The 25,721-nt window shown below is 40.4% G+C and overlaps 1 protein-coding gene across 2 annotated transcripts; it reads right to left on the reverse strand.

The window, feature by feature from the left end:
- Window positions 1–11,205: 11,205 nt before the first annotated feature.
- CNDP2 (carnosine dipeptidase 2) lies at window positions 11,206–24,174 on the reverse strand. 2 transcript variants are annotated; one of them, XM_038129200.1, is made up of 12 exons: window positions 24,154–24,174; window positions 23,756–23,852; window positions 22,667–22,810; window positions 20,059–20,221; window positions 18,442–18,530; window positions 17,331–17,531; window positions 16,487–16,571; window positions 15,788–15,948; window positions 13,736–13,900; window positions 13,075–13,216; window positions 12,329–12,476; window positions 11,835–11,904 (listed from the first exon to the last, which is right to left on the reverse strand). In XM_038129200.1, exons 2-12 carry the CDS (start codon window positions 23,813–23,815, stop codon window positions 11,835–11,837), a joined length of 1,428 nt encoding a protein of 475 aa, XP_037985128.1. In that variant the 5' UTR covers window positions 23,816–23,852; window positions 24,154–24,174. The 2 variants fall into 2 exon arrangements, with proteins under 2 accessions (XP_037985127.1, XP_037985128.1); XM_038129199.1 differs by lacking the exon at window positions 24,154–24,174 and having other exon boundaries at window positions 11,206–11,904; window positions 23,756–23,846.
- Window positions 24,175–25,721: the final 1,547 nt, after the last annotated feature.

Here is a 25,721-nt window from a genome sequence, read left to right on the forward strand (position 1 = left end):
AATATAAGCTTTATTAAGCTTAAATATCTGAAAACCAAAAGAACCCATTGTTTATACATATATGAATATATATGTACCCACTCACAGTAATATTGCCTCTTGCTAAGAGATGTCAACACTGCAAAGCTTTTGTGACTGTGACCTCCTTAAGGAGAAGCATGAGCTATTTCATAGCACATCTCGTCTGTCAAAGTGCCACTGCCCTTAACAAGGGTGCAGCACCCTCCTCAGCAGAGGAAATGCCCCCTGAACCAGGGCTCTGCACCATTCACACATTGTGCACCTCGTGCCAGCCATGGGCCTCTTTGTGAGAAATGCAACAGCATCTCAACAAAAAGAGACAGACAGGTAATTACAAGAGTGGAGCATTTGGTTAGACTGGCTCATATCTGGACATCTCAATTAAACCTGCACCCAGGCACCGAGACTGCTAACAACCGAGGCAGATGCACAACTAGTGCATCAGGATCTATAATTGAGTTGCTATAAACTTAATTACAACTTCTCTGGAAAGTAGTTCTCTACTCATTCCACTCTTTCCCTACAGACAGGTATTGTTGCTCTTTTGTTACAGTCTTTTCAAGCAGAGAATTTTGTCATATTCAAAGGCCTTTCAACAAAACTGCAGCATGTGCTTTGACATGGCTTAAAAGGCAATGATGGCTGTTCATTTTTAGTACCATAGAAAATCAAACATTTAGAACTAATTTTTTTTTTAAAGCTCCTAACTTCTAAGAAAATGACAGTTCTGCAAATCGCTCATTTGGATATAAGCCATTAATCCCACACTCTGAGTGCCTAAATCCTTATTTAAATTATGAAATTTTGGTTGAAATATTTGAGATAGTTCATGAAGATGCATAAAGTTTGTACCCCAACACTCACTGCACTTCAGAGGGAATTAAGTTTTACTGTGAACTAAAATAGAGAAAGAGAGGAAGTCCCATGGCAGTATTTGAAAATGTCATTAGCTATGAAATGTCAAGTGCACAAACAGCTGTTAGAAGGGCAGTTCCACCACATGCTCCTGTCCTCGTGCCTGGAAGCCAGTCTTTGAGTAGAGCACAGCCGGACCAGGAAGAAAAGCATCTTCTCTCCATTTGCATCACTCAATGTACCCTTTCCTACTAGATGGGAAAAGGGAAGGCTGGAGAGGGAATGGCATCTTGGATATATCTTGCCTGCATATGTGCTTGGGTCACGAACTTTTGGTGCTCCAGATGAGCAACACTATCACAGGCTTTAGTTTCAACTATTTTTAGTGAGAGTTTGCTGATCAGGCCCCTAAAATACAAGGTTCTCATCACCTACCTTAGAGAGGAGGTGCTGGGCTGGGCACACCATGCTGGGTTGGGCTTTTGGGCAGCACTCAGCTTGCTGCCTTGGCTTGCAGAGCTGGTGAGAGCAGGAACCACATCCAGTGCATTGCTTCAGGCACTGCTCCAAGCTCCCCAAACATTCCAAAGACTCATTCCAAACCGATCATCATCCAAAACCCTCCCTAGTTCTAGGGTGCCATTGGGCAGCCTAAACAAACAACACCAGGTTTCAAACTCTGACTCTCAATCACAAACCCCACCAGTCTGACACACCCGTGTCCTTTGTTTCTCACTTACTTGTGCAACCCAGTTGCGTTCTTTGACTGTTTCCCCCCTGCTGGACAGATACAGTCAGTGGTAGAGCTGGATATCCTTTAATCACACAATCATTTATGCTGGAAAGCACCTTCAGGTAAAGTTCAACAGTAAATCTCAGTCCGTGACATGCAATTGCATAGGAACTGCCCATAAAGAAACACTTAAAATTTAGACATAGCATTTTTTTTCATTTCTTCTCTATATGGAAAACTCTACAATAAGTGTATTCTTTTGCTATTCCTCCTAATTAGAGTACAAAATTTAAAAAAGGTAACCTTTTTTCTTTTTATTTCTTATGCCAGAAGTCAATATCTTAGATTACAGAAAAGCATATAGGAACCAAAAAAACATATTCTGATGCCCCCTTAGTTTCCCATGGTGCCTTTCCTCATTAAGGCTATAGAGTTCAGGATAATTTGTTTTCATCTTAGTGCCTACAGGGAAACTGGCTGGGCAAGGATATTCCCTTAACAAAGAGCTCTGTGAGGAACATAGACAACCCCCCACACCAGGAATTTAGTACAGGGGACTGAAGATAGTGCCATCATGAAATGAAACCAGTTTCTGTCACATTTAGAGAGCTACAAATGTGTTTATAATGTCAGCCCTAGTTTCTCCACTTGCAGCAAGTCTGCTTTTACCTATCTGATCATTCACCACTAAGGTAAAGTAAAAGTTATTACTGAAAATATTGCTGGAGGCAACACATATGTCCATTTCCAAAGCAGAAATTACATGAAGAAGTCATAGTGAAAAATCTAACTCTGGAATATGACAGATTTAAAGAGTCCAAATCATCCATTTAGTACCTTGTGAGTGATCTCAGCTAAATACAAAGGTGTCAGAGACGTCAGATCCTTCATCTTGGTGCAGCCTTCCCAGCCACACATAAACATGTCTTTTATCTACCCAGACTTGCTCTATTTTACCTGGGAGGGAGGAAAATGCTCTCTGGAGATATTAGAAAGATAATGTCTCTCACACAGTTGAGGCTTTGGGTGAACTCTGCAAGTAAAGGGAAAAAAAAATAAAAGAGTGGCTTTTTTTTCCTCATAAAGAGTTTTCAAAGAGCCACATTTCAAGGAAAAAAAAGGCTGAAGTAAAGTGACTGATTGCTTTTGAATTATCTCAGCATGGTGTCATCTTACCTGAAGTTTTCATTTGTTCCTGTGACTAGTAATTGGGCTCTATACTGACTACCAGATTTAGCAGGATCAAGCTCTCAAATTCAGAGCACTGCAAAAACACAAAGAGAATTTTTGATCTTTAAACTGAAAGATAAATGGATGTTATCCTTGTGACATGTGACACTTCAAGTACTGAAATAAGGGGGTTGGGGAGCAGGCTTTTTGGTATTTGGTGTGTTCTTTTGCTAATAGTAAGATCTAAGTTGCTCTTAGCTTCTGTCATCCTGAAAACTCTGAATATTGACACATGTGTGGCAAATGAGTGACAGGCCAAGCTAATAAACTTATGCATCACTTGCCAATATACCTGTACTTCCTGAAGTAACCAATTCTGCCTAGTCACAGCCTACAGAAGAGGCTTTTATACCATTTTACTGTTTGTTAGTTTTGAGTTGCAGATTAACTTGATAGGTTTAAAGGACTCAGGATGACATATTAATTTCTACCAACAGAGATAAGATTATTGTCACTGTCATATTTTCTGAAAAATCCTCTTTGCCCAGGATTCTTCTCCTGGGAAGCTGAGAAGCCTCAGAGAGAAATGAAAACAGTAATTATCTGGTTGCTTCTCCTGTGTTTGGCTGCTTTGGAATGTGGTTTGGAGATTGTTTACCAACTGGTCATTGATTGGGTTCACGTGAATTGTTATCACTTAATGACCAATCACAGGCCAGCTGTGTCGAGGCTCTGGAGAGTCACAAGTTTTCATTATCATTCTTGTTAAACCTTCTGTAAGTATCCTTTCTCTATTCTTTAGTATAGTTTCAGTATAGCTATAATGTGCTAGAATATAATATGCTATGCTGTAATATAATATGCCATAATGTAATATAAAATGCTAAATATAATATGCTAAAATATGCTGTAATATGCTACACTATCATATGCTATGCTATAATATAATAGAATGGAATATAATAGAATATTATATTATATGATATAATATAATATGCTATATTGTATTATGCTATAATATGCTAATATATGCTATAATATATTATCATATGCTATGCTGTAATGTAATGTAATATAATATGCTACAATATAATATATAATGCTATAATATAGTATAATATGCTATAACATGCTAGGCTATGCTATGATAAATTATAGTATAATATAATATAAATATATAATAAAACGAAATGTATAATGCTATGCTATAATATAATATGCTGTAATATAATATAAAATGCTATAATAAAATATAACATGCTATAATATGCAATACTATATGTCCTATAACATATAGCATTATATAATATAATATATTATATGCTATAATATGCTATGTTATAATATAATATATCCCATATAATATAACCCATATAATATAGTCCATATAATATAATATAAAATAGCCCACATAATATAACATAATATAAAATAGTCCACATCACAACACCACGCAACACACCACGCAACACACCTCGCAACACATAACATAAATCAGCCTTCCGAGAGCATGGAGTCAGATTCTCAATTACTCCTTCGTCCTGGGGACCCCACAAATACCACAGATTATATTTGGAACAGACTGATTGCAATCTTTATTTTTGCATTTTAATCTTATGCAAAGTGTGTCAAATTGAAATTTTCCATCATGCTCTGTTATAAAGCAAACAAATTTCTGAATATTTCACAATTTCAATTCACCACCTCCTCTATTTTTGATTTAGACCCAAACTTAAAGAGCCAGCCTCTCAGCTTCACAGACCACTTTACCATTTTGTCAACCAAATTCTTTCTATTCAGCAATGGAAAATAAAACCAACAGTGTGCCAGAATGATAATTATTTTTGATGGGCATAGACTCTAGTAATTCAAATTCAAAAGCAAACAGGTGCATGTATCTAAGTCTACAATCATCAGACACTTCTGGATGCATTAGCCTTATTTCTGTGTTGAGGCGTATGAATGCAAGTGTGTGAAAAGACAGCTGTGTTACAGGCTGTATGCTAGTGGAAAAAATAATATTTTCCTGCTTAAGCCCCCTTTTCAATGTTTAGTGCTGAGTCTAATTACATTCAGAATCTTTCTTCTACATCTATAAGGACGGCTGGCCTATTAGTGGTGGCAGGGAATGTGTCATTAAAACTTTCTTCCATATAAATCAAATTATTGGAAGAAGTTAGATGAGCATTTATTACTGAGGCACTCTCATCTCCATCTAATGAGGTCAGAGAAGCTGAACTTATTTTGCATTTGGAAGAGATAATGCTAATCAGCTGCTACTGAGCACAGCTTCGAGGTGACTGCTGTGTCCCAGTAAATCTGTGTCATATTTGCACGTAGATAGATGTGGAACTACAGCACATTAAGAGAATGAAATGTATCATCTTAATTATTAATATTTTATGTTGATGACTCAATTACCTGTCATATCCTATAGGAACACTTTCACACAGTGGGAGACATAATACAGCACAGTTTTCTATTAATTTAATACTCACTTAATCTGGTGCTCCAATTTTCCATGGGGGAAAAAAACCCACCCAGATGTGTTTGCTACATTTTAATCTACTTCTATTTTAAACCAGTCAGTGCATGAACTTATCTGCAGTTAAAAACAAAATTTTATTATGCCATTTCTCAAATCCCTTCCTCAGAACTCATATGGGCTTTAAAAAATTATTTCTGAACTGGTCTCAAGGTTTTTAAATTTCATCTATGAGTGTCAGACAGCTCCAAGCAAAGCTTCCAAAAATTATATACAGTTCTACAAACTTAAAATTCATAACCAGCCAAATTCCATTAAATATCTTTTCCAGATAAGTGCAAAGGAGCATTAGCAGACCAAAGACTGGAAGCTAATGAATCCTGGTGCTTTATTCTCCAGGAACATGTATTTATACATTCACTTTTACCTTTCTCATGAAACCCTTTAGTTCATTTCAGAGACCTGCTCTCTACCTGTGTCTCTCCCAAGCCTGTCCACATTGCAGGTATCTTTATTCACAACTATATACTGAAATTCTGTTGCCAGGCAACAGAATTGGTAGCCCTGTGTGCCTCAGCTCTTGATGCAGTCTTTGCCTTTCTTGATTTGTATTCCTGAACCCATCTGCTCAGAATTAAAACTGCCTTAAACTGATCACAAGAAGCACTGCCTCTCCTTGTACAAAAGTTTAAGATATGGTTGGCAACACATTACAGGATATTTTGGAAATATTAACAAGATTCAAAGCTGTGCAGAAATAAATCTTTTTGCTTTCTTTGTATTAATTCTCTGTTTGACAACCATTTCCTAAAAATTACATGCAAACTCTACTGTATATTGTATTCTTGCAGCTTTGAACTACAGTTCTGCAGCCAAGTGTTTAACACAATAGAACAACCTAAAGAGATATGCCTGGAACCATTTCTAGTTCCTTTTTTCTGATGTTTTTTAACTTCGGGCATTTCCACAAATTAAAAAGTACTATGTTCCAGTGGATTTGCAGATGTAGCTGCTCTTCTGCCCAAATTTTCACCGGTTGCTATTCACTCATATAGTAAAGACATTGAGGGAGGGGAATTTGGAAACAAAAAGTTACCTTCTCCCGCTCTATTTAATGTTATTATAATGGTATGCTGACTTCCAAAAACTGAAAAGTATTGCAGAAGCAACTACAAAGTAAAACTGAAGGTCATTTCCTCCTAGCAGCTCCCATGTTAGAATTAGAACTACAGTTTTTATGCAAAAAGCAGAGGAGACTCAATCCTGTCAGCATGTAACTATCACATTACACAGCAAAGACCTGGAAATATTCCTTGGAAACGTCATGGGTTCCTCTCACAGGATTAGTTCCCCTCATGTGAATGACTGGGAAAAATAGGAGAGGGGGAATAGGAACTGCAGCAACACCAGAGAATATGAGAGGCAGCAAAGGGCAGCTATTCTATACTCTGCTCGTACTATTGAAAACCCATCAAAAGAAACATAATTTTTATGTTTCTAATGATGTACTGCTAAACAGTTGAAAATGGAAGAGAAAAAGTTGTCAATCCATTACTAATACAGCAAGATAGTCTAAAGCAACCCCTTATCAAAGACATATTTATAAATAAATAGATATTTTATAGTATTCTAGTTTTCAAAAGTTTTTTGCAGCCATTTTACTGCTTTAGCACTTAATTTAGTTATATTGTTTCTTTCTGCAAGTCTGAGGAAGAGTTTAATAGGTATTCTTGAAATTAAGGAGCAGAATCTCAAAATTCTACCTACAAGCATTCAAAACAGTCCAAGGCAACACAGCATTTATTCTCAAATCTATTCTCTACATCAACATTAAATCCACTAAGTACTTCAGAAACATCGTATTTAATTTCATCACATATCTTAGCACCCACCTTGGAATTCAGGAATTGGCTACAATTTTGCATAGATTAACAGCTCTTAATTAATTCCATTGATTTACTCTGTTCAAAATAACAAGGAAACAGGCCTCCAAAGTTTCACCTTTACATGAGTATGTTTAGCATTTTTATGCATGTTTTTACTTGTATTCACACATAGGCAGTAGCAGCAGCCTTCAAAGGACCCTACCTTAAATACTATCCATACACACTGCTTATGAACAACACTGCAGCTGTAAATAAAAGTCTTTCAGTACAGACCAGTGGACTGTCACTGACAACTGTGGGGCACACGTTTTCACAAGCAACAGCCAACACGGAAGCATGTCTAGAAGATTTTCTGAGAATCTAATAATTGAACATATTTCACTTTCAAATATTTTGGCATTTTGTGCAGTAGGTTAAATCTATGCAGTGTTGCAACAACATGAGGGATTGACTCTGGCTGGACTCCAAGTGGCCACCAACACTGCTCTATTATTCCATTCCTCACCTGGATAGGGGAGAAAAAAATACAATGAAAGAGTCATGGGCTGAGATAAGGGCAGGGAGAGGTCACTCACCAGGTACCATCACAGGCAAAACAGACTCGACTTGGAGAAATTAATTTATGACCAATCAAATCAGAGTATGATAATGAGAAAGAAAAGAAATCTGTGAAACATCTTCCTCTGATCCCTTCTTCCTTCTCAGGCTTAACTTGATTCCCAGTTCTTTACCTCCTTCACCCCAGGGAGACAGTCAGTTCCTCACATGTTTGTTTGACGTGGGCCAAGAAGAACAGCCATGGTTCTGCACCACAGGCTGCAGAAGAGTCTCAGGTCTGGCACCTGGAGCACCTCCTCCCCCTCCATCACTGACCTTGGTGTCCACAGGGCTGTTTCTCTCACCTGTTCTCACTCCTCTCTCTTCTGGCTACTATTCCTTCTGTGCAGGATCTTATTTCCCTCCTTAGTTACGTTGTTCCAAAGGCTCTACCACCATCACTGATGGGCTCAGCCTTGGCCAGTGGTGGGTCTGTCTTGGAGCCAGCTGGCATTGGCTCTGTCAGACATGGAAGCTTCTGGCAACTCCTGACAGCAGCCATTCCCATAGCCCTGCCCAGAACCTTCCACACAACCCCAGTACATGCAGAGAGCCTGAAGAGTAACTCCATGGTGGTTATCCCAGTGGAATTACTCAGGACAGCTGCCTTTCCAAAGGTGAGCACAGCACAATAACAGAGACAAAAAAAAAAGGCTGCTCAACTGTGCTTATTATTGCATTTTTCAATCTAAAAGGCAGAAACATAAGAGGCCTGTGAGCTGCCTCTCCATGACTGAAAATAAAAAGCCTGCACAGAGATGAAACTGCATACTGCTGCTTGAGCATCAGCAAGCCTATTTCATTAGCATGCATGTTAAGTTTTCCTCAAGAAATCTCAGAATCACTAAGGGTATGCAAAATTAATAGAAAAATGAATATTTAAAGGTACTAGAAAAACACGTCTCAGCATTCCGGGCTTGTCATATCCTAACCTGATGATGTAAAGTGGTATGATCTAGCTAGCAAGGGACTGGAATCAAAATTACCCACTAAACTTTCCTGGGTAGCCTAAGAAGATTCTCTGAAGAGTGATTTAAATCCCCTGCATAACTTAATTATCAGGAAGGCAATTTATGCAGATTGACACCTCATAATGTAAATGCATATGTAAGACATTAATCTATTATATTTTAACTGAATGAGTTCAGATAACACTACAAAAGTGGTAATGTTGTTGAGCTAATAGTTTAACATGAGCAAACTGGAATACTTTATCTATATTAGCTCTATGTTATCTCCACTCTTCACACTGTTTCAAGGTCAAGATCACAGAGCTGGAGCTCTTCGAGTTTTGATTTAATTAGTGCATGCAAATTCATTATGGTAAACCAAAGTCTGTTTTGCAAGTTAAAAACAGTTTCAAATTAGGAAACATTGCACCGGATGAGCCTAAAATGTATTGCATCATAGTTGAGAATGAGGGCTGAGTTTTAATGTGCATGCTCGTGTTTCCCAGAACACAAAAAAATAAAGAAAAATCACATTTTAAATGGCACCTAGTGCTTATTTAGTGATAATAGCTTGTAATAACTCCAGCTGCTCTTTTAAGTGAATATTCCATATCAAGATACATTGCCATGGATTTTGCTAAGACACAAGCAATCTAGAGAGCAATGAGGGCCCAAGTCCACATTCTCAGTTTTGCAGTAGATGCACCCTGAGAACAAGTAGCTGTAAAATCCATGTTGTAGATCTTTCTCCCTTCTTGGAGTAGAAGAACTGGAAGTACCAGCAACCTAGACTTCCTGACAGCCACATGCCACTGATCAAGGGATGTCCCCGTTTCAAATTCAACAGGTAAAGCAATGCTGTGAAGTTCTGTGTGGGAAGTGCCAAGTGGCCTCTGCACACACAGCAGACAGGGGCATCAGGCTATAGGCTTCACTGATGCATTTTGGTTTTCATGAGCAGCTCACAATTTCTGACACTTCTGTATTGTACAGCAGTGCTGTTATTCAAACAACTTGGGCTGAGCAAACTCTTGACACCATGCACAAGCATTCATGGATGCCAGGTCTGAAGCACACAGGGCACAGAAATAAGCTGGCCCCACTAGTCCCCTTCTGCCTGCCTTGTTCACTGAGTACTACTGTTCACAGACTACTGCTTTTGTGGTCCCCTTCTGCAGGGACAAGAGAGGTCACAGCCAAAGCAAGCCCCATTGTGGCAACCTAACAGATGGTGATGATTTCTGAATTTAAAATTATTCATCTAAACAAGTCTGAAGTCCCATTAAATCTCATTAAGTACTGATTCCTTTAGCAATCTACTCCTGTGGGCTTAAATAGGCCCCTGCAGGTTGCTCAGGCCAAAGACCCATTTTCAGGTCTTTTTCACAGGGTTCTGGCACTCTCCTCATACTAAAATATTTCTGCTGTATATTCAACAGTATCTCTTCCCTCAGCCTTTTCTACAAACCCCTTGACACCTTTTCTTCTGTTTGGGCCTCCTTCACCACTCTGCCATGCTGTACTTGCTCAACAAGTATAGGATCTGATAGAGGTCTGCAGTGCAGAGCTTGAGCTAATTAACTGATTCTCAAGAAACGTGTTACAAAAGGATAACTACACATGGTTTCTGAACATAGCTCACAACCAAATTAATAAACATTCACTCCCCAGTGTTTGTGTTCAGTGCTCACAAGAACTGACACAGGACAGTCTGACTGTATCCCAGCTCCAAGTGCAAGGGTTAATGGTAACAGATTATCTCCAGCCAGCCATCAACTTCAATAACAAACCAAAACAAAACAAGTCTTCAGTGACACCAGAAGACTCCCTAGCCCAACAGCTCTCCACCATTAAGTCTCCAGATCAAGCAATAGCAAAAACCAGGTAGAGATTTTCCCACCTTCTACCCTTCAAAAGGGGGAAATCATCCCATGCTGCTGACCTGTGTCAGGACACAGGACTGTAGCACGTTTCATCACTTGAAATACTTACCTACTTTAGGCTGCCAGTGCTGATCAGGTAATTCAGAAGCAGGGAGCCCAATCCAGTTCAGATAGCAATCATTTAAGAGGTTTGTTTTTCCTGGAGTTTTGTCATAACAACAAAAGTATAGGAGTTTAATGTATCCAGTAGACAGCTTGAAGTTGGATGTCAGTAGTAGTTGTAAAGAGTGATCTCTTCTCTCCCTGTTTATGCCTACAAATTCCATCCACTCCCTTGCAGTACCTATCAGTTATGCTACGGTGTGATGACCTGGTTTACAGAGCCAAAATGAAACATTTTGAGCTCAGTTTCTCACAGGAGAGCTGGAGTTGGCAACATCGGTTTCAAATAAACAAATTCTCACAGAGACAGATCCCAGGAATAAAAATTTGGATTCCCACAAGATATAGCCTGTGTAGCCATGTTGCTCATCTACCTTTATAGCCACAGAAGTGTCCCTCCCAAGTTCCCAAAGTTGCTTTCCCACCCAAGTCATTATTTAAACCAAGAGACCAAGAGCCAAACTACAGCATGATTATTTATTATTCTTTTTTGGTAGTACAAAGGCAGCTTTACAAAAATGGTCAGTAGTCACTACCACGGTGAAATTTGTTACAACCTGATTCCCTGTAAATCGAAATCTGCAAACAGGCATCAACTGTAAGAGACAAAGTGCTCTTCCAAATCACTCAGTCAGCACAGACAGATGTCTCAGTACAGCTTGAGCACATTCCAGTGTCACCCCATAATCTTGATTACTTGTTTCCAGGACATACCCAGGAGTAAGAACCTTAAATTGGCTGGAAGTTCTGCCACTGATGTGGCTGCTTAAACTGCTGAGAGTAAATCATTCCTCTTCATTTACAGGAAAAGTAGATCAATGAAGCAAACTGAAGTGATACAGAGGGGAACGAAGATGCAGTTCAGGACTGCTGACCAGTTAAGGAATTGTCTGTTCATATCAAGTAAGCATTTAGAGAAGAATTTTTGGTGTACCATGTTCTTTGTCAAGTGGAACTGCCCCTTTCCCTCTCCCCCATCAAAGCAGTGGAGTGCTGGTAGAAAAGGGGAGCCATGTAAGACTTGGTAATTGATGACATTTTGCAACAAAGTTCAGATTTCTGATCCATAAACCAGAAGGTGAGGTGTCTAATTTAGTCCTTCAGCTGGGAAACTTCATAGAGGTATGCACCAAGCATCTTCACCCCCTGGATGTAGTTGTACCTGCAAAGAAGACAGTTTCCTTTAGCAGCATCTTCACTGAGCTTTTTTTCTAGCAGATGTCCTGTTTGCAAAGCCCACACATCAGTCCTATGCACATGACAAACTCTAAGGGAATTGCTGTTGCAGGCAACAGGCACAACTGCCCAAAACTCTACATCGTCCCTGGAAGACAAACACCACCCTTGGGGGAGAGGGTAGTCAAGCTTAGAGACCAAAATATATAAAACCTGCTTCTGGTTTCAAGTGTAGCAATGTGGAAATCAAACTTCAGCTACAAACTAGTTACCCAACCAGTCAGTCATTCTCTCCTGGGGAGGATGGCACTTTGCCATCCAGAGAAATAAACAAAAGCAAGAGCTCACTTCCTGGTGTTTTTCATAATACATGCCAAGACACCCCAGCACAGGAATAGATATTCTCTTACCTATTTAGTTTTTCATTTTGAGAGTGAGCACCATCATCTGCAGCTCCAACAGGAAGCAGCATTACATTCTTGCCTGTGGCTTCTTGAAAAGTAAGGGTAACAGGAATGCTTCCTCCCTCCCTTGTCAGGTCTGGTTCAACTCCAAACACTAGAAAAGCAATACTCTAGTCAGTTTGAAGTCAGTATTTTTTTCCCCCCATAAACCCTCACTTAAGCCTTCATGTACCCATCTGTACCAGCTGCTGGCCAAATCAGCCAGACTGCAAAGGCAACAAAACTGTGGAGCTTCTCCCCACAGATGCAGCACCGGAATATTGTCACTGTCAGTTACACACCAACAATTCATCTGAAGGCCTATCTGTACTTCAACACAAGTTGAAGTTGCTCTAGCTGCCCAATACAATCCAGCTAAACTGATTAAGAAGGGTGCTGTGACCAAACTTCGTGGAATTTGGCTTTGCAGGTGATCTGAACCAACAGTCTCATCCTTACGCAAACGCAACACCACATCAACCAACTTGTCCCAGAACAGCATAAATGAATTTGATATCCAGTATCTTTCTTTCCTGCACCTCAGATTTCCATTTAAAGGTTGCACATGGCATGCTTCCTCTATTCGTGAGCCAAAGTTATTAAACATGAGTGCAGAACACTTAATATTCAGCAACTATGACCTCCTCAGTGTTTCTTGAGGTGCTGGAACAAGAGACTTAATCTTACCAGTGCCAAGTGAAAAACCCACTGACCTGTCTTCATGGCCCTCCTACCAGCCATGTAGTGGGGGTGGTTGAAGTCTGACACCCAGGGTTTTCCACCATGGCCTAAGTACACTTTGAATTTGTTGGGACTCCGCAGCTCCGCAAACTTTTTGTTCAAGTAGTCTTCAACCTGTAAGAAAGATTGAATGATCTTATCTACTGTTAGCATTTGTATGAGCACTGGCAAAGTTCATATTCTAAAAGCATCTTAGGGACTTGCAGATCACTACAACTGTGCAGCAATACTTTTCCTATTGCTCTTATTTTGAATTATTCCAATGATTCTCTGCTCTGAAGCCAGAATATCTTCTTTAGGCAAATTAACAGCGTATTGTAGAACAATTAGGCAGTATGTCAAACACTGCTGCTCTTGAATATGCATTTCTGGCAGTCCAAGCACCCTACAGTTAGGTTAGCATTTATTCCTAAGCCCTTTTGAGTTCAGACAAACTGGATAATCAGACCACTACAGTCCACTGAGGCACCACAGGATTCCCTCAGTTCTCATGTTGAGGTGCAGTATGGAGAAGATCGTGGGAAAGCAAATGAACAGAACTGCTTTAGAAAAGAGAAAAACTCTTCCCCCAAGGCAAGGTGAACAGAAGTTTAGAGACACTTGTTTGGTTAGCAGCAACCCATCTCAACATACATTCTTTGTGACTTCTTCAGGAGTCATGTTTGGCACAAGCCTGATTGAGAACTTGCCAATCACTTTCCTAGGAATCACAGTCTTTGCACCAGAGGCTGAGAAGGCTCCTTCAATTCCATGGAGAGACAAGGATGGGTATCTCCACCTGTGCATAAGGATCTCTCTCTGCAGAAGCAAAGAGAAAGATGCAAGGTTACATGAAGTTTGACAGAGTTCCCTAAATTAATGACTTCTTCAACCTAATAAAGAACTTGCAAGAAATAGTGCTTTTTTCCATGCAGAAATCCAGCTCATTGAAGATCCCTCAGAAGCTGTTACTCCCATTAAACACACATTTTGATAACACAGCTGGGTTCTCAGCACCTTAAGAGACTCAGCAGTTCTAGTCTGGCTCTCTCCTAGCTCTGTGGAACTTATGGGACATGACTAGTCTGATTCTGATAAGGACACAAGCAGCATTTATAACGTGCTCAAGCACAGTTTGTAGGGAACATTGAAAGCTTTAATTCCCTCTGCCTCAGGACAGGCAGGTGCCTTCATCACCAAGACACTGCATAAGTTCACATTTTCCAAAAGCCTCACTACTGCACTGAGGCTTACTGTGTTCTTTTCTTTGTATCATCAGCTGTATTAAAAAGCCTGAACTGCAGGCTGATTAAACAGACCACCACTGCCTTCCAGGTACACTTCCTGCATTTCCTCTCTGTTACCTTGAGAACAACTGTTCAATGCATTGGATCCCGATTTCAGTGCAGTTGCTGAGTTACCCTGAGCAGACAGATGCAGTCTCCAGTATGAGCTTCACTGCAGAAATGCAGGAGATTTAGAAATTTTGTGTCCTTCATGTCATAAGCTGTTTTGGGTTTTTTTTGAGGTACAACCTGCCTGCAATCTTCTCTCAAAGCAAATGTAGCTGTCACAGTTCAAATGTCTCAAGCACATTTGCTTCTCATCTGGAAGTTAGTCATCTCTCCCTAGCTGTAAAGCCCTTCTTGCATGTATGCAGCTGAGAAGTCCCTTAGCAGGAATTTCAGTTGAGCCAAGACTGAACAGCCTCAGTTCAGTCTCACAAAGAACATCTTGCCAGCTTCTCCTTATATCCAAGCTATAATTCATCCATTACTTTAAAGGACAAGGCTAAGCAAGGAAGCCTGTGTGCTCCCAGTTGATATAAACCTGAGCATGTAAAGACAAGGTTGAGGATATAAATTGTTACTTATTCCTATTTGAGTTAAGTTTGAAGTCTCCTGACAGTACTAGGACAGAAGACAGACCTGCCCATGTAAACTTGTCTTTTACAACACGTCTGCTTTTTATGACAGGAGATGTATTTACATCTAGGGTTTTAAAATTAGTATGTAATACCTGTACCTTGTAAGACTCAATGCTGTTAAAAGCATTCATTTGGAGAACTCCCAGGATGAAGATTTAACTTTAGACATGAGTTTACTGAGCTAGAGATTGTTCAAAGATTTGGGCTGCCTAGCTCATGATTACAAAACAGTGATTGTCTGTCAGGTCTAGGAACATGTTCAGGATATCAGCCTTGAATTCAGCAAAGTTAGGTTACAAGCTCTTTTCTCTCCTAAGGAGCAATCATCTCTGAGCAACTGCTTTATTTCTGATAACCCACTGAACTTCTTACAGATGTAGAAAATCAGATGTTTTGTGTAGATTGTCACCTGACCTCTGAAAGGCTGCCAACATTCTTATCTAGCATTAAGAGAACAGCATTAAAGTTCTGCACAAGTTTCAAATACTATTTATACAGAGTAAGGAGCAAATTTACAGTTGTCAAGACTGCTTGAGTTAAACATGGGATAACCTAAGTTTTCAAGCACCTAACACTAGCAGTTCCTCTGCAAAGTGTTAAGTATGCAGTCAACCATACAGTAAGCAAAATTATCTTCAAGGCATTCTCACCATTTTGAAGACATCAGATGAATCCTCTGCCTAATAAATTACTCAACACACACACACAGCCACAGAAGCTTGTTCCTGGTCTCCTAACACAGCTTGATCTAGACAGAGCAGAGGAGAAGTGCAGCACACCTTTGCATCATGCAGAAGTCTTGTTGCTCCTACATCTTTTGCATATTCTGTCAGGTCAAAATCAATCTTCTCATATAATGCCAGCTCCTCATCAGTAACAGGTGCCACTGCTTCATTAACACCTGGGATGAGGATTTTCCCTTTCTTGTCTACAAGAGAACCTGTAAACAAGAAGCACCTAATATCAGTATTCAACCAGAAGATACAAGATGTCATTGCTGGGAACGCTTTCCTTCGGAAACAGAAGTCTGGGCCTTCTGAAAACTCTGTAAATGCAACGAAATTTAGACTTCTATTTTGCAGAGCATGCACCACTGAGCATGGAAGACACTTAAAAGAATTTGCCTGTATCCAAAATATGCACTTGCCTTGCTACTCTGTTTAATTCTACTGCTACATTTCACTGGCTGTCTGCAGGTAAGATTACCAAAGAGCTCAATATCATACCAACAGCAGAATTTGAGAAGACAGCTGATTTAATTAACATGCAAATTTGCATCAAGGTTTTAAGGAAAGCTAAGAGTAAACAGACAACTTCTTGGCAAGGCCTTCACCATGTTTCTGTATCTAAGGCAGTAGCTTTGCATACCTGGCAAGCACCATTTCACTGATCACTGCTTTGCTACTGCAAACTCAGTCATGCTTGGATGGTTCTTGCTCCCATCTTAAACGCATTCAGTGAAACCTGTGTTTTCTTACCCATTAGAGCAATGAGATCTGTCATGGCCTCATGCACCGAACCACCATAAACTCCGGAGTGAAGGTCTTTGTCACAACATTCCACCTGATTGAAGTGAATGAAGATTCAGCATGGAGATTTTGCCATGTAGGGAGGAGACTAGAAGAGCCAAAGCCCAGCTAGAACTTGATCTGGCCAAGGGTCAAGGAGTGTCCCCATCATTTGTTCAAAGCAGAGGGTAGTACAATGTCAGGGGATGAGAAAAAGGCAGAGGTATTTAATGTCTTCTTTGCCTCAGTCTTCTATATCAAGATCAGTTGCCCTCAAGATGCCCTGCTCCCTAAGCTGGAAGTTGGTGATGGGGAGATGAGGGAAGCCCGTAATCCATGAGGAGATGGTTAATGACCTGCTATGTCAATTAGCCACCCACAAGTCTATGGGCCCAGGTGGGATCCACCCCAAAGTATTGAGGGAACTGGTAAAAACTTGTCAAACCACTCTCAATCATCTACCAGCAGTTCTGGTTAACTGGAGATATTCCAGCTGACTGGAAAGGACAAATGTGACACCCATCTATAAGAAGGATGTATGTGGATGAAGATGTCTATGCTATGAGATAATCCTTCAGTGAAAGTGCTGGCTTATCTTGCTTCACACATCTGAAAGCTATCCCACCCACTCAAGTATCAGACAGAATAGCAGGAGAAGGATGTTTAGACAATTAGGAAAAAACACTCCACATAAGTAGCCAGTTTCATCTTTTCTGAAAAAAGCTACTGGCATGAAAAGGTTTGCACTACCACTCTTCTCCTGTGGAAAATTCAGTTTAATAATAATGGATTTGCAGTGTATTTCAGCACTTACCTCTATGAAGTAGTAGCAGATACCTCTCAAACCATAAGTAATACAAGGCTTCTTCTTGCCTAGCCAGTAGTTGTCAGAAATGCAAACATAATCCACATCTTTAAAGAAAGCATCCCGCTGAGCAAAAATCAGTTCGTCAAGGCCTTCAGATCCTGATTCTTCCATACCCTCTAGGCAAAACCTAATATTTACTGGAAACTCCTTTGAAATGAAAAACAAGAACAGATTAAGCATGTGAAAACACTTGACTCCTTCAGTGATCTGTAATTCTCATCTGTCACATTCAAAGCGAAAAAATGGACACTGCTACAATAGCTCCATGACAATGGAATTTGTTAATTATACACTAACTGGTTTCAAGTTTGGACTGTGCTTATGTTGAGGGCACTTACACCACCCTTCATTTGATGGAATTCAAACTCTCCAAAAAAGTATTAAAAACTTGTCCCCAAACCCCATAAGCATGGGAACACAGTAGAAATCTGTTGCCAAAGGTCAGCCACCAGGCTAGGAGAACTAACATAAACCACAGGAATTGCATGCCACAGTAGGAACAGAGCTACCCTGCCTATCCAGTCTAGCATATTCTATATACCTAGACAGCAGCTGAGAACTGGTTATTCCTCTCAAAACCAATAGGAACTTGTCTTGCAAGATGAAGCAAACACCCTGAGCTGTTTGTGATTGCACATTTTCTTTAACAGAAATAAGCAAAGCTCCCAATTTTAGTGTTACTAAGTTAACCACCTCTTAGAACTCAGTGGCAGTGAGACATTAAGCCTTGATAAAGGCCAAAGTAATTTGATATCCTTGCATGATAGTGATGACATTTGATTATTCCTCCTGCTCCACATGCTTGCATATGTAGTTTCCTTCCTACATATTTCATTAAAGGAAAATTGTTAGTAGTGCAACATAAGCATCTATAGGACTAACTTGTCAGCAAGTCAACTTAACCCCACTGGGAAATGACGAAATTTACAGGACTATTACATCATTCCTCCAATCAGCTGAATAAGCAGGCCTCCCTCACAAGGGTTTGTGGCTTGGATAACATTTATTGCTAGACTCAGCTGTGTGTGAAAAAGCAGAATATGTTTTGGGCACATACCTGGTTAGTTTGTTGATAAGCCTCCAAGGCATTCAGCCAGGCAAGCACTGGACCTTTGTCATCTGTTGATCCTCTCCCATACAACTTTCCTGTAGAAACAAGATACAAATTAACCAGTGAGGAAAAAAAATAGTATGAAGTTTCAACTCTTGCCTAGATGACAACATTTGGTTTTGGGTAATGTTTTTAGCCCTGCTTAATGAATCATTTCTGATTCTTTATAAGTAGCAGTTTTACATCCTGCTTCACATACCCTTTCAAGTAGGATACAGGACTGCAATAGTTCTCCCACTTAGAGAGCTTCCCCACCTCTTCCCCCAGCTACTCCTTCAATAGGAGTTTATTATAGGCCAGGAAAAGACATAGCTGCCTTATTTTTCATGATAATATAATTTTCTACTAACACCTCAGTGTATAGAAACAAGTTTTCTGCTTTTAAAAGAAATCCATCAAGAAATATCTTCAGTTCAATAATTCTTTGTTTGAAGAGTAAAAATTCAGTATCTAGTGACAAACTACTTCTCTGGATTCTCCAAATAAAAGTGTATCTCCCTAGAAAGGAATTTAGTAAAGGATCAGTTTCACAGGCCTCATGGAATTCCAAGGAAATGTAGTGCATGGGATCACAGCAGAGGCAGCTATCAGTGCAACTCAGTCCTGTGGCTACAATCCCTCAGTGCTCCATATAACCAGTGACTGAACAGGCCAGACAGCTTGCAAAGGTAAAGAGCCATTGGTGAATGTCTCCTGCATGGCCAGGCTCCACACAGGCAAGCCACAGCCTGAGGCAAGTCTAGGTCTCCCTAGGAGATGAGATAACTCAGTTCAGTAACTTGGACTCTGCTGCCTATGACTATGTGCCCAAGCAGAAGTACTAGCTGCACAGATCGTCCTTTTTCTGGCAATCATTAATGCTCATGGAACACGAGTGGTTAATGCCCTTCTATTGATATGACCTTTACCACTGAGAAAGTGAAACAAAGCAGCTGTTGGTAGCACCAGCTTTTAACAGAAAATGAAGTTTTAAGTCTTCTTGACAGCTGGCAATATTGTTTCAACAGGAGATCCTGCACCATTTCTTCATCCCCATTTATGGGAGAGGGACAAATTTTGGGGCACTACCTCTGCAAAAGAGCTTCTGTAGTACCCATAGTAGAGCCATTAAACACAAGGCAACCCAGAGAGGTTGCTGTGCCCCTCCAGGCATAAAGAAGTTGTGTTGTGTATTTTTTCTCAGTAATGGTTCAAAATTCCTGCAGTCTGACATGACCTTACAGGCTTCAAGCTGTGAACAAGAAATTAGTTCTAAAAAGCTTTCTGGCAACAAACTGGCACCATGGAAGGCAGCAGTTAAGATTGTGCTGTAGCTACAAGGAAGAAACCATGCAAATTACAGCCTAGACTATCAGGAAAGGAAACAATCCCAAGAGTAGCTGAGCTTTTGCAGCTCAACTTTTTACCACCTGCACATTTTTACCTCAACAGTATTAAATTAACACCCATACCAGTTCTAACTCTCCTTCCCTCTTTCAATCAATGGCACAGCTTTGGAACAATTGAGGAATACCACACTTGTTACAGAAGTGTTCATCAGTTTGTGAAGTCCACTGCTCTTACCATCTCTTTCTACCAGAGTGAAGGGTTCGCTGTCCCAGCCATCCTCCAGTGCTGCTGGCTGAACATCCAAGTGACCGTATACACACACTGTCTTTTTGCGTGGATCCGTGCCTAGTGTTCCCAGAACAATTGGTGGTAGGGGGATCTCTGATCCATCAGCCAGCTAGAAATAGGAAGGTAGAAGTTTTAATAAATGTGGAATGTCAACGTTTTAATCAGATACATGAATTACTTTAATACTATGGAGGTTAGGAGAGTAGAGGCACAGAGAGCTAAACAAAACTAATCTACTTAAACCAATTGCCAGAAGCAGGATGCCAAAGAAGGCCTGGTGGCATCAAGCCAGTTAGTTTCCTGACAAGCTCCAGTAGCAGCCAAAATGTTCCAAGCCACTAAGAACTGTTAGCTTTCAACTACCAATCCTACATCAGATTTTAGCAGAGCAAGCTGACTGAATGCCAAACTGCTAAATCTAATGCTGACTTAAGCATAAGTGATAAACTCCATTCAATATTGCTTGTCACTGCACTTTCATCCTGTCCACAGTATAGCTCTGGACAAAAATTTCCCAACAGTGGTAAGGCTGGGTGTAACACGTGCCTACGCCCAAATAAGATCAGCATAACAGACATTTCTCTGTAGCAGCCAACATTGTTACACTATGGGCAGGGTAGTGCTGATGAACTCAGTTCAGGAGTTCAAAAGTTGAACTTATCTTAATCCCTTGGAATACCCATAAGCAATTATCACATGCTATTCCCAGTCAGCAAGTATTTCCCTTCTGGTGAACATGCACTTGTACACACTGTTCAGCAGATGCAAGATCAGCTTTGACTTTTTGCTTATATGGGTCCCAAGCTCCAGATTTTTATCAACAGGTTACATGGTCCTTGGCCAGCTGCAGCTCTACATGATTAAAGCCCTACTGCAAGAATTGACAGTAATCAACACAACAAATTGTGTGCAGCAGTACAACAACTTTGATCTGACAAGTTCAGTTTTTTTACATTGTCCTTCACAGATATAGCAGCAACACAATACTTTGATTAGCTCTCTCTATACTTAATATAAAAAAAGAACACAAAGTAACTCTTGCATATGGATTCAAGTTACCCAACAATAATATTATGTATAAAACTCTAAATTCGGTTCTTGCTACCAAAAAGTTACAGTGATGAAAATAACTTTGTCTCTGAATTAACTGAAATGTTTCTGATGGGGTTTTAGGCTGTAGGTAGTAGCAGAGCTAGAATTAACCTACAGATTCCCCCCCCCAAGTCAGCTGTTTTCCTGCTGGAACCTGTAGCTACAGACAAGTGTAATTCAGTTGCCCAAAGCAAAAACTGATCAGAAGGTTCCCATTAACACAGATGCCACTCAGCAGTCTTTCACACCAGTTACAAGGACAATCTCCTAAGACTAGTAAACATTCCAGTACAAGGTTTTTAATGCCACTATCCAAATCCTAGTCTAACAATTTTGGTATTGGTCTTGCTCTGAGGCAGGTGGTGGCTAGGCACTTCAGAGGAGGAACATACCAAGTGGATACTTCCCTAGGATGAGATTATCATTATCATTCTTATAGGCACATACATTTCTCGGGGGAAAAAAAAGCAGTCTGGATGGCTAAAAATGAGGAGGGAAGTAATTCTTTTAATGATACTTTTGTATCCAGTAAGGGAGCAATGCAATCCTGTGACAAATGTAACACTTCTGAAAGAGTCCAGAAGTCTTCCGGCCGACTAACTGAAACTTCAGTCAGAATTTATAGTCTATGGGTCTAAGGACCACAGCAACAACAGCCTGTTGTTTAAATGTCTAACATTTTTGTTTGCAGGTGCTCTATTCATGTTCAGTTAAAAATATTTAAAACACATTCAGTCCAAAATTTAATTCAACATCTTTAATTGGGTTTCAAGGTTTACTATAAACAAAGGTTTTTAACAGAAGGTTCAGACTGTGTGGCAGCAAAGACATTATCCTACACCCCAACAGGCTACTGCCTTTCCACAGGATCTTTGTGTGGTGATCCCAACCCCAAAGTCCATCAGGCACCAAGCAATTAGTGACCCACAAAGACAACCTGAACAGCCCTAAGCCTGTGCCATGCCATGCTATGCTGCACAGCTTCACCTTCCTGCCTATACTGTGCTGTGCAGATCCCTGGACTGCAGGATAAACTGAGCCACTTCACTGTAACCTGAAGGCAGCTCCCGCTGGGCACTGGGGATTACATCACCTGCATGTCCTTGACTTAATCTAAAGTGCATCAGGAAATTCTCACAAAATCTCTTTTGTCAGTGGAACTGAACAGCTTGAAAAAAATAAATGGAAAAAAATTCCATGCATGGGATTTGCACAGTATGTTGGATGCTGGTTGGATGCCTGCTAGATGCTGCACAGCTTGCAGATTCCAGTACCTGCAGGGACATAAGAATGTCCATACTATTATCTTTCTTTATAGTGATAAGTCCACTAAACAGCCTTTCAATGGAGTCTAGGTGCCTTTCATACTAGGAACATAAGAAACCAGCACTTCCTCATGCAGAACACCTTGAGTCCTAAAGAGATTTTTTCCTACCAAGCTGACATGGAGATGCTCACATACCTTTTGTTTGCCAATATCCATAAGTTTGGTTGTGCCTCCCAGTCGCTCAATCTCCTTGGCAGCAACCTCCATCATGCGCTTGATTTCACCCCTCTTCTCTGGCCATGCTGACACACTCTGGATGGCCACCCACTCTGCCAGGCGCTGCAGGGACGGAAGAGCTACTGGTTTTACTACACAACAGGCACCATGCAAATACCACCACACCTTGTAATTCAACAAACACTGGTTTAAGTCAAGCTCAAACTGAGGCAAATCAGCTCTGTCCTCTGCTCAAAGAACTTGTAACCTATAATATTACTCTCAAAAAGCTCTCTAAAACCTCACTCACCTACAGCTGTTCCTGCTGCATAGCGCAAAGTCTACACACACATCAAGTAAGCTTAAGAGTATCACAGCTTGTGCCTATTGTGCCCTTTCACTTGTTCTTTAAGTATCCAGAAGCAGCTGAAGTCTTTTGGGCCTCTCAAAAAGGCCACTTTAGCATTTTCTCCCTGCATGAGTTCAGCAACAGCAACTGGCAGAAATCAAGCTGAACACTTGGCACAGTTCCTGCCTGAGTTCACAGTGCTGTACCACTGATTCCTTCATGGGTGAAAGGGATTACAATACAACCTGTAACTAAACAGCAGGTCAAGCAGCAAAGTAGCTCTTTGGAGAGGGCAACCTCTCCCTCTGAACCCCAGTATAAATTGTTTTATACAAGAAAGCTTTGTTTCAGCCTCATTTATAATATATTTCATCTTCCATCTCCAAAGGGAAGAAACTATAAACCTAGTTTGGGCATCCAGACACCAGTCAGCTTCCTGTACCTCTAAATAGGTCACCACTATACACTAATAGATAATTTCCTAATAATTTTACCAGGGACATTAAGGTTTTTGAACAGAACTATGCCTAAATTTAAAAAACAGGTTTTTTTACCTCACTCAAATCCCTCACACTTGCTGCCTGCTCTCCCCCCTCTCTCATTACTTGACATTATTACTGGGTATATCATATAGATGCTTCAACAAGCTTGAAGCTGACCACCTAACTTCTAATATCCCATAGCTGCCCTTGCTGCAAGAAAACTCAAGAAAAACTTACCTGAACATAGAGGTCCTGGTGTTCATCAATGTATTTAAAGAGGGTTTCAAGAGCAGACATTTTTGAACCAGTTTTCAGAACAGTGTGGCTGAAGATTCTGTGACAGAAAAATAATTTAGCTTTCCCAGGGTTAAGAAGTGACAGTCAGTAATCAAGAGCCACAGGAGACTTTCACCTTTCAGCTCCTAATGCCACACACCAAGCTGTACTAATATAAAACTTGAGGCCTCTCCCTTTCATGAAAACACCACAGTGAAGCAGCTAAACAAAAGCATGTTTAAATTTCAACACCACTCTTTATGCCTCTCCTCTCAAAATAACTTTCAAAGTTAAACTGAGCAGTCTTGTGCTAGAGATACTTCAATGAAATCATACACTTCATTTTACTGCAGACTTACAGGCAAACATTACCCAATTAAAATGCAACTTCAAAGAGTAGATTTCATTAGGAGTTCAACTAATAGCATGCCATAGGCTTGAATGCTGGTAGCCAGGTCCAAGAAAGCACCACACTTTGTGCTCTGCAGAGGAGGTTAAAAACAAGCAGCTGGAGAACTGCACTTTCTTCAGCCTTAAGTCTCAGCCTGCCACTCAGATTTCATAAACAAAGTCACAATGAAGCCATGGGAACAGAGGCCAGGCCCCGCAGGTCAGTGATTACTTCAGTGCTACCACTTCCTTCTTTTGTTTTTATTTCAACTGAAGTTCACATGAGAAAACCAAAGACTCCTTTTCAGTTTACTGCCTTCCTTACCAGTCTGAAATCAATATTGAAAAGAAATATCGCCCACTAAAGCAACAAAGCAAACAAGCATAAGCTTAACTCTCAAGTTAGAACTAAAGATACAGCACCTCATCTAAGCCAGGAAAACAATGAGCTTTACAAATCCCACAATGGCTAAGGTTGAAAGGGACACTGGAGGTCAGCTGGTCTAAGATGTGGCCCTACAACACATTACTCAGGCTAGTGTCCAGGAGCCTTTTGAGTAACTCCAGAGGAGGCTCCCTAAAGTGTGCCTCTGGAATCCAATTGCCTGGACTAGGAAGAAAAACTCCAGTGTCCAGGTAATAGAAGCATGTTCAGCAGCTCCAGCCACTGTGATTCAGTATTTTGTTGAGTCAGCTTTATGCCAGATCCTTTAAGCCTTTCTTCTGTTTCTACATGGTAGTCACAAGACAGTTGTTAAAACATCTGACTGCTTGTCTTAGGATTTCTTGAGCAGCTGACTACTCTACATATCTGACACAAATCCTTTTCAGCTGAAAGTTGTCCCACACAAAATACTGCAATACAAATGCCACCCCAAATTTTCTTTCAAGCAAGGTTGTACTTGCACTGGTGTTTGACATACAAAAATCTTTTCCCTCACCAGAGATAACATCGATTTAATTTAAATCATCCATCAAGTTGAAATTTGCATAGCTATTTTAAAACACCAACTGGAACAACCCCAAATCACCAAACAGGTAAGTATTCACTTTAATAGTCATGAAAGGTGAAAACTGAACACCTTCAGAAGAACTTCATAGACATAACCAAGTTAAAGCAATGTTTCTCACTGAAGCTGGGGTTCCCTAACGAAGCCATCCTCCTCACATGCAGTTAGAGCTCAGGCAGGATTAATGTGGAGCTTTTCGGGAAACCAGCACACAGGCATCACTCCAGGGCATCCAACCCTCCCCTTCATTCAACTGGTTTCTATAGCAACCTCAGGGCTCCAGCTCCACAGCACAGACACAAAATACAAGTTACATGGAGGCTGACTTCCTGTCCAACACAAGCAAGATCTGAACTACCCAGATAGTCAGAGGACTACTCTGTCAGGGACTAAGTCTAAGTCAGGGACTACTTTAAATATCACCTTAACCATAGTTAAGTAGTTCTGAAATCACAAGAGCATTGAATCACATCAGTCACACTGAAGAGCTGCAAGGAAATCTGCTCCAGAAAGCCTCAAAGTACAAA

The sequence above is a fragment of the Motacilla alba genome, chromosome 2 (genome assembly GCF_015832195.1).
Source record: "Motacilla alba alba isolate MOTALB_02 chromosome 2, Motacilla_alba_V1.0_pri, whole genome shotgun sequence".
Classification (NCBI taxonomy): domain Eukaryota; kingdom Metazoa; phylum Chordata; class Aves; order Passeriformes; family Motacillidae; genus Motacilla; species Motacilla alba.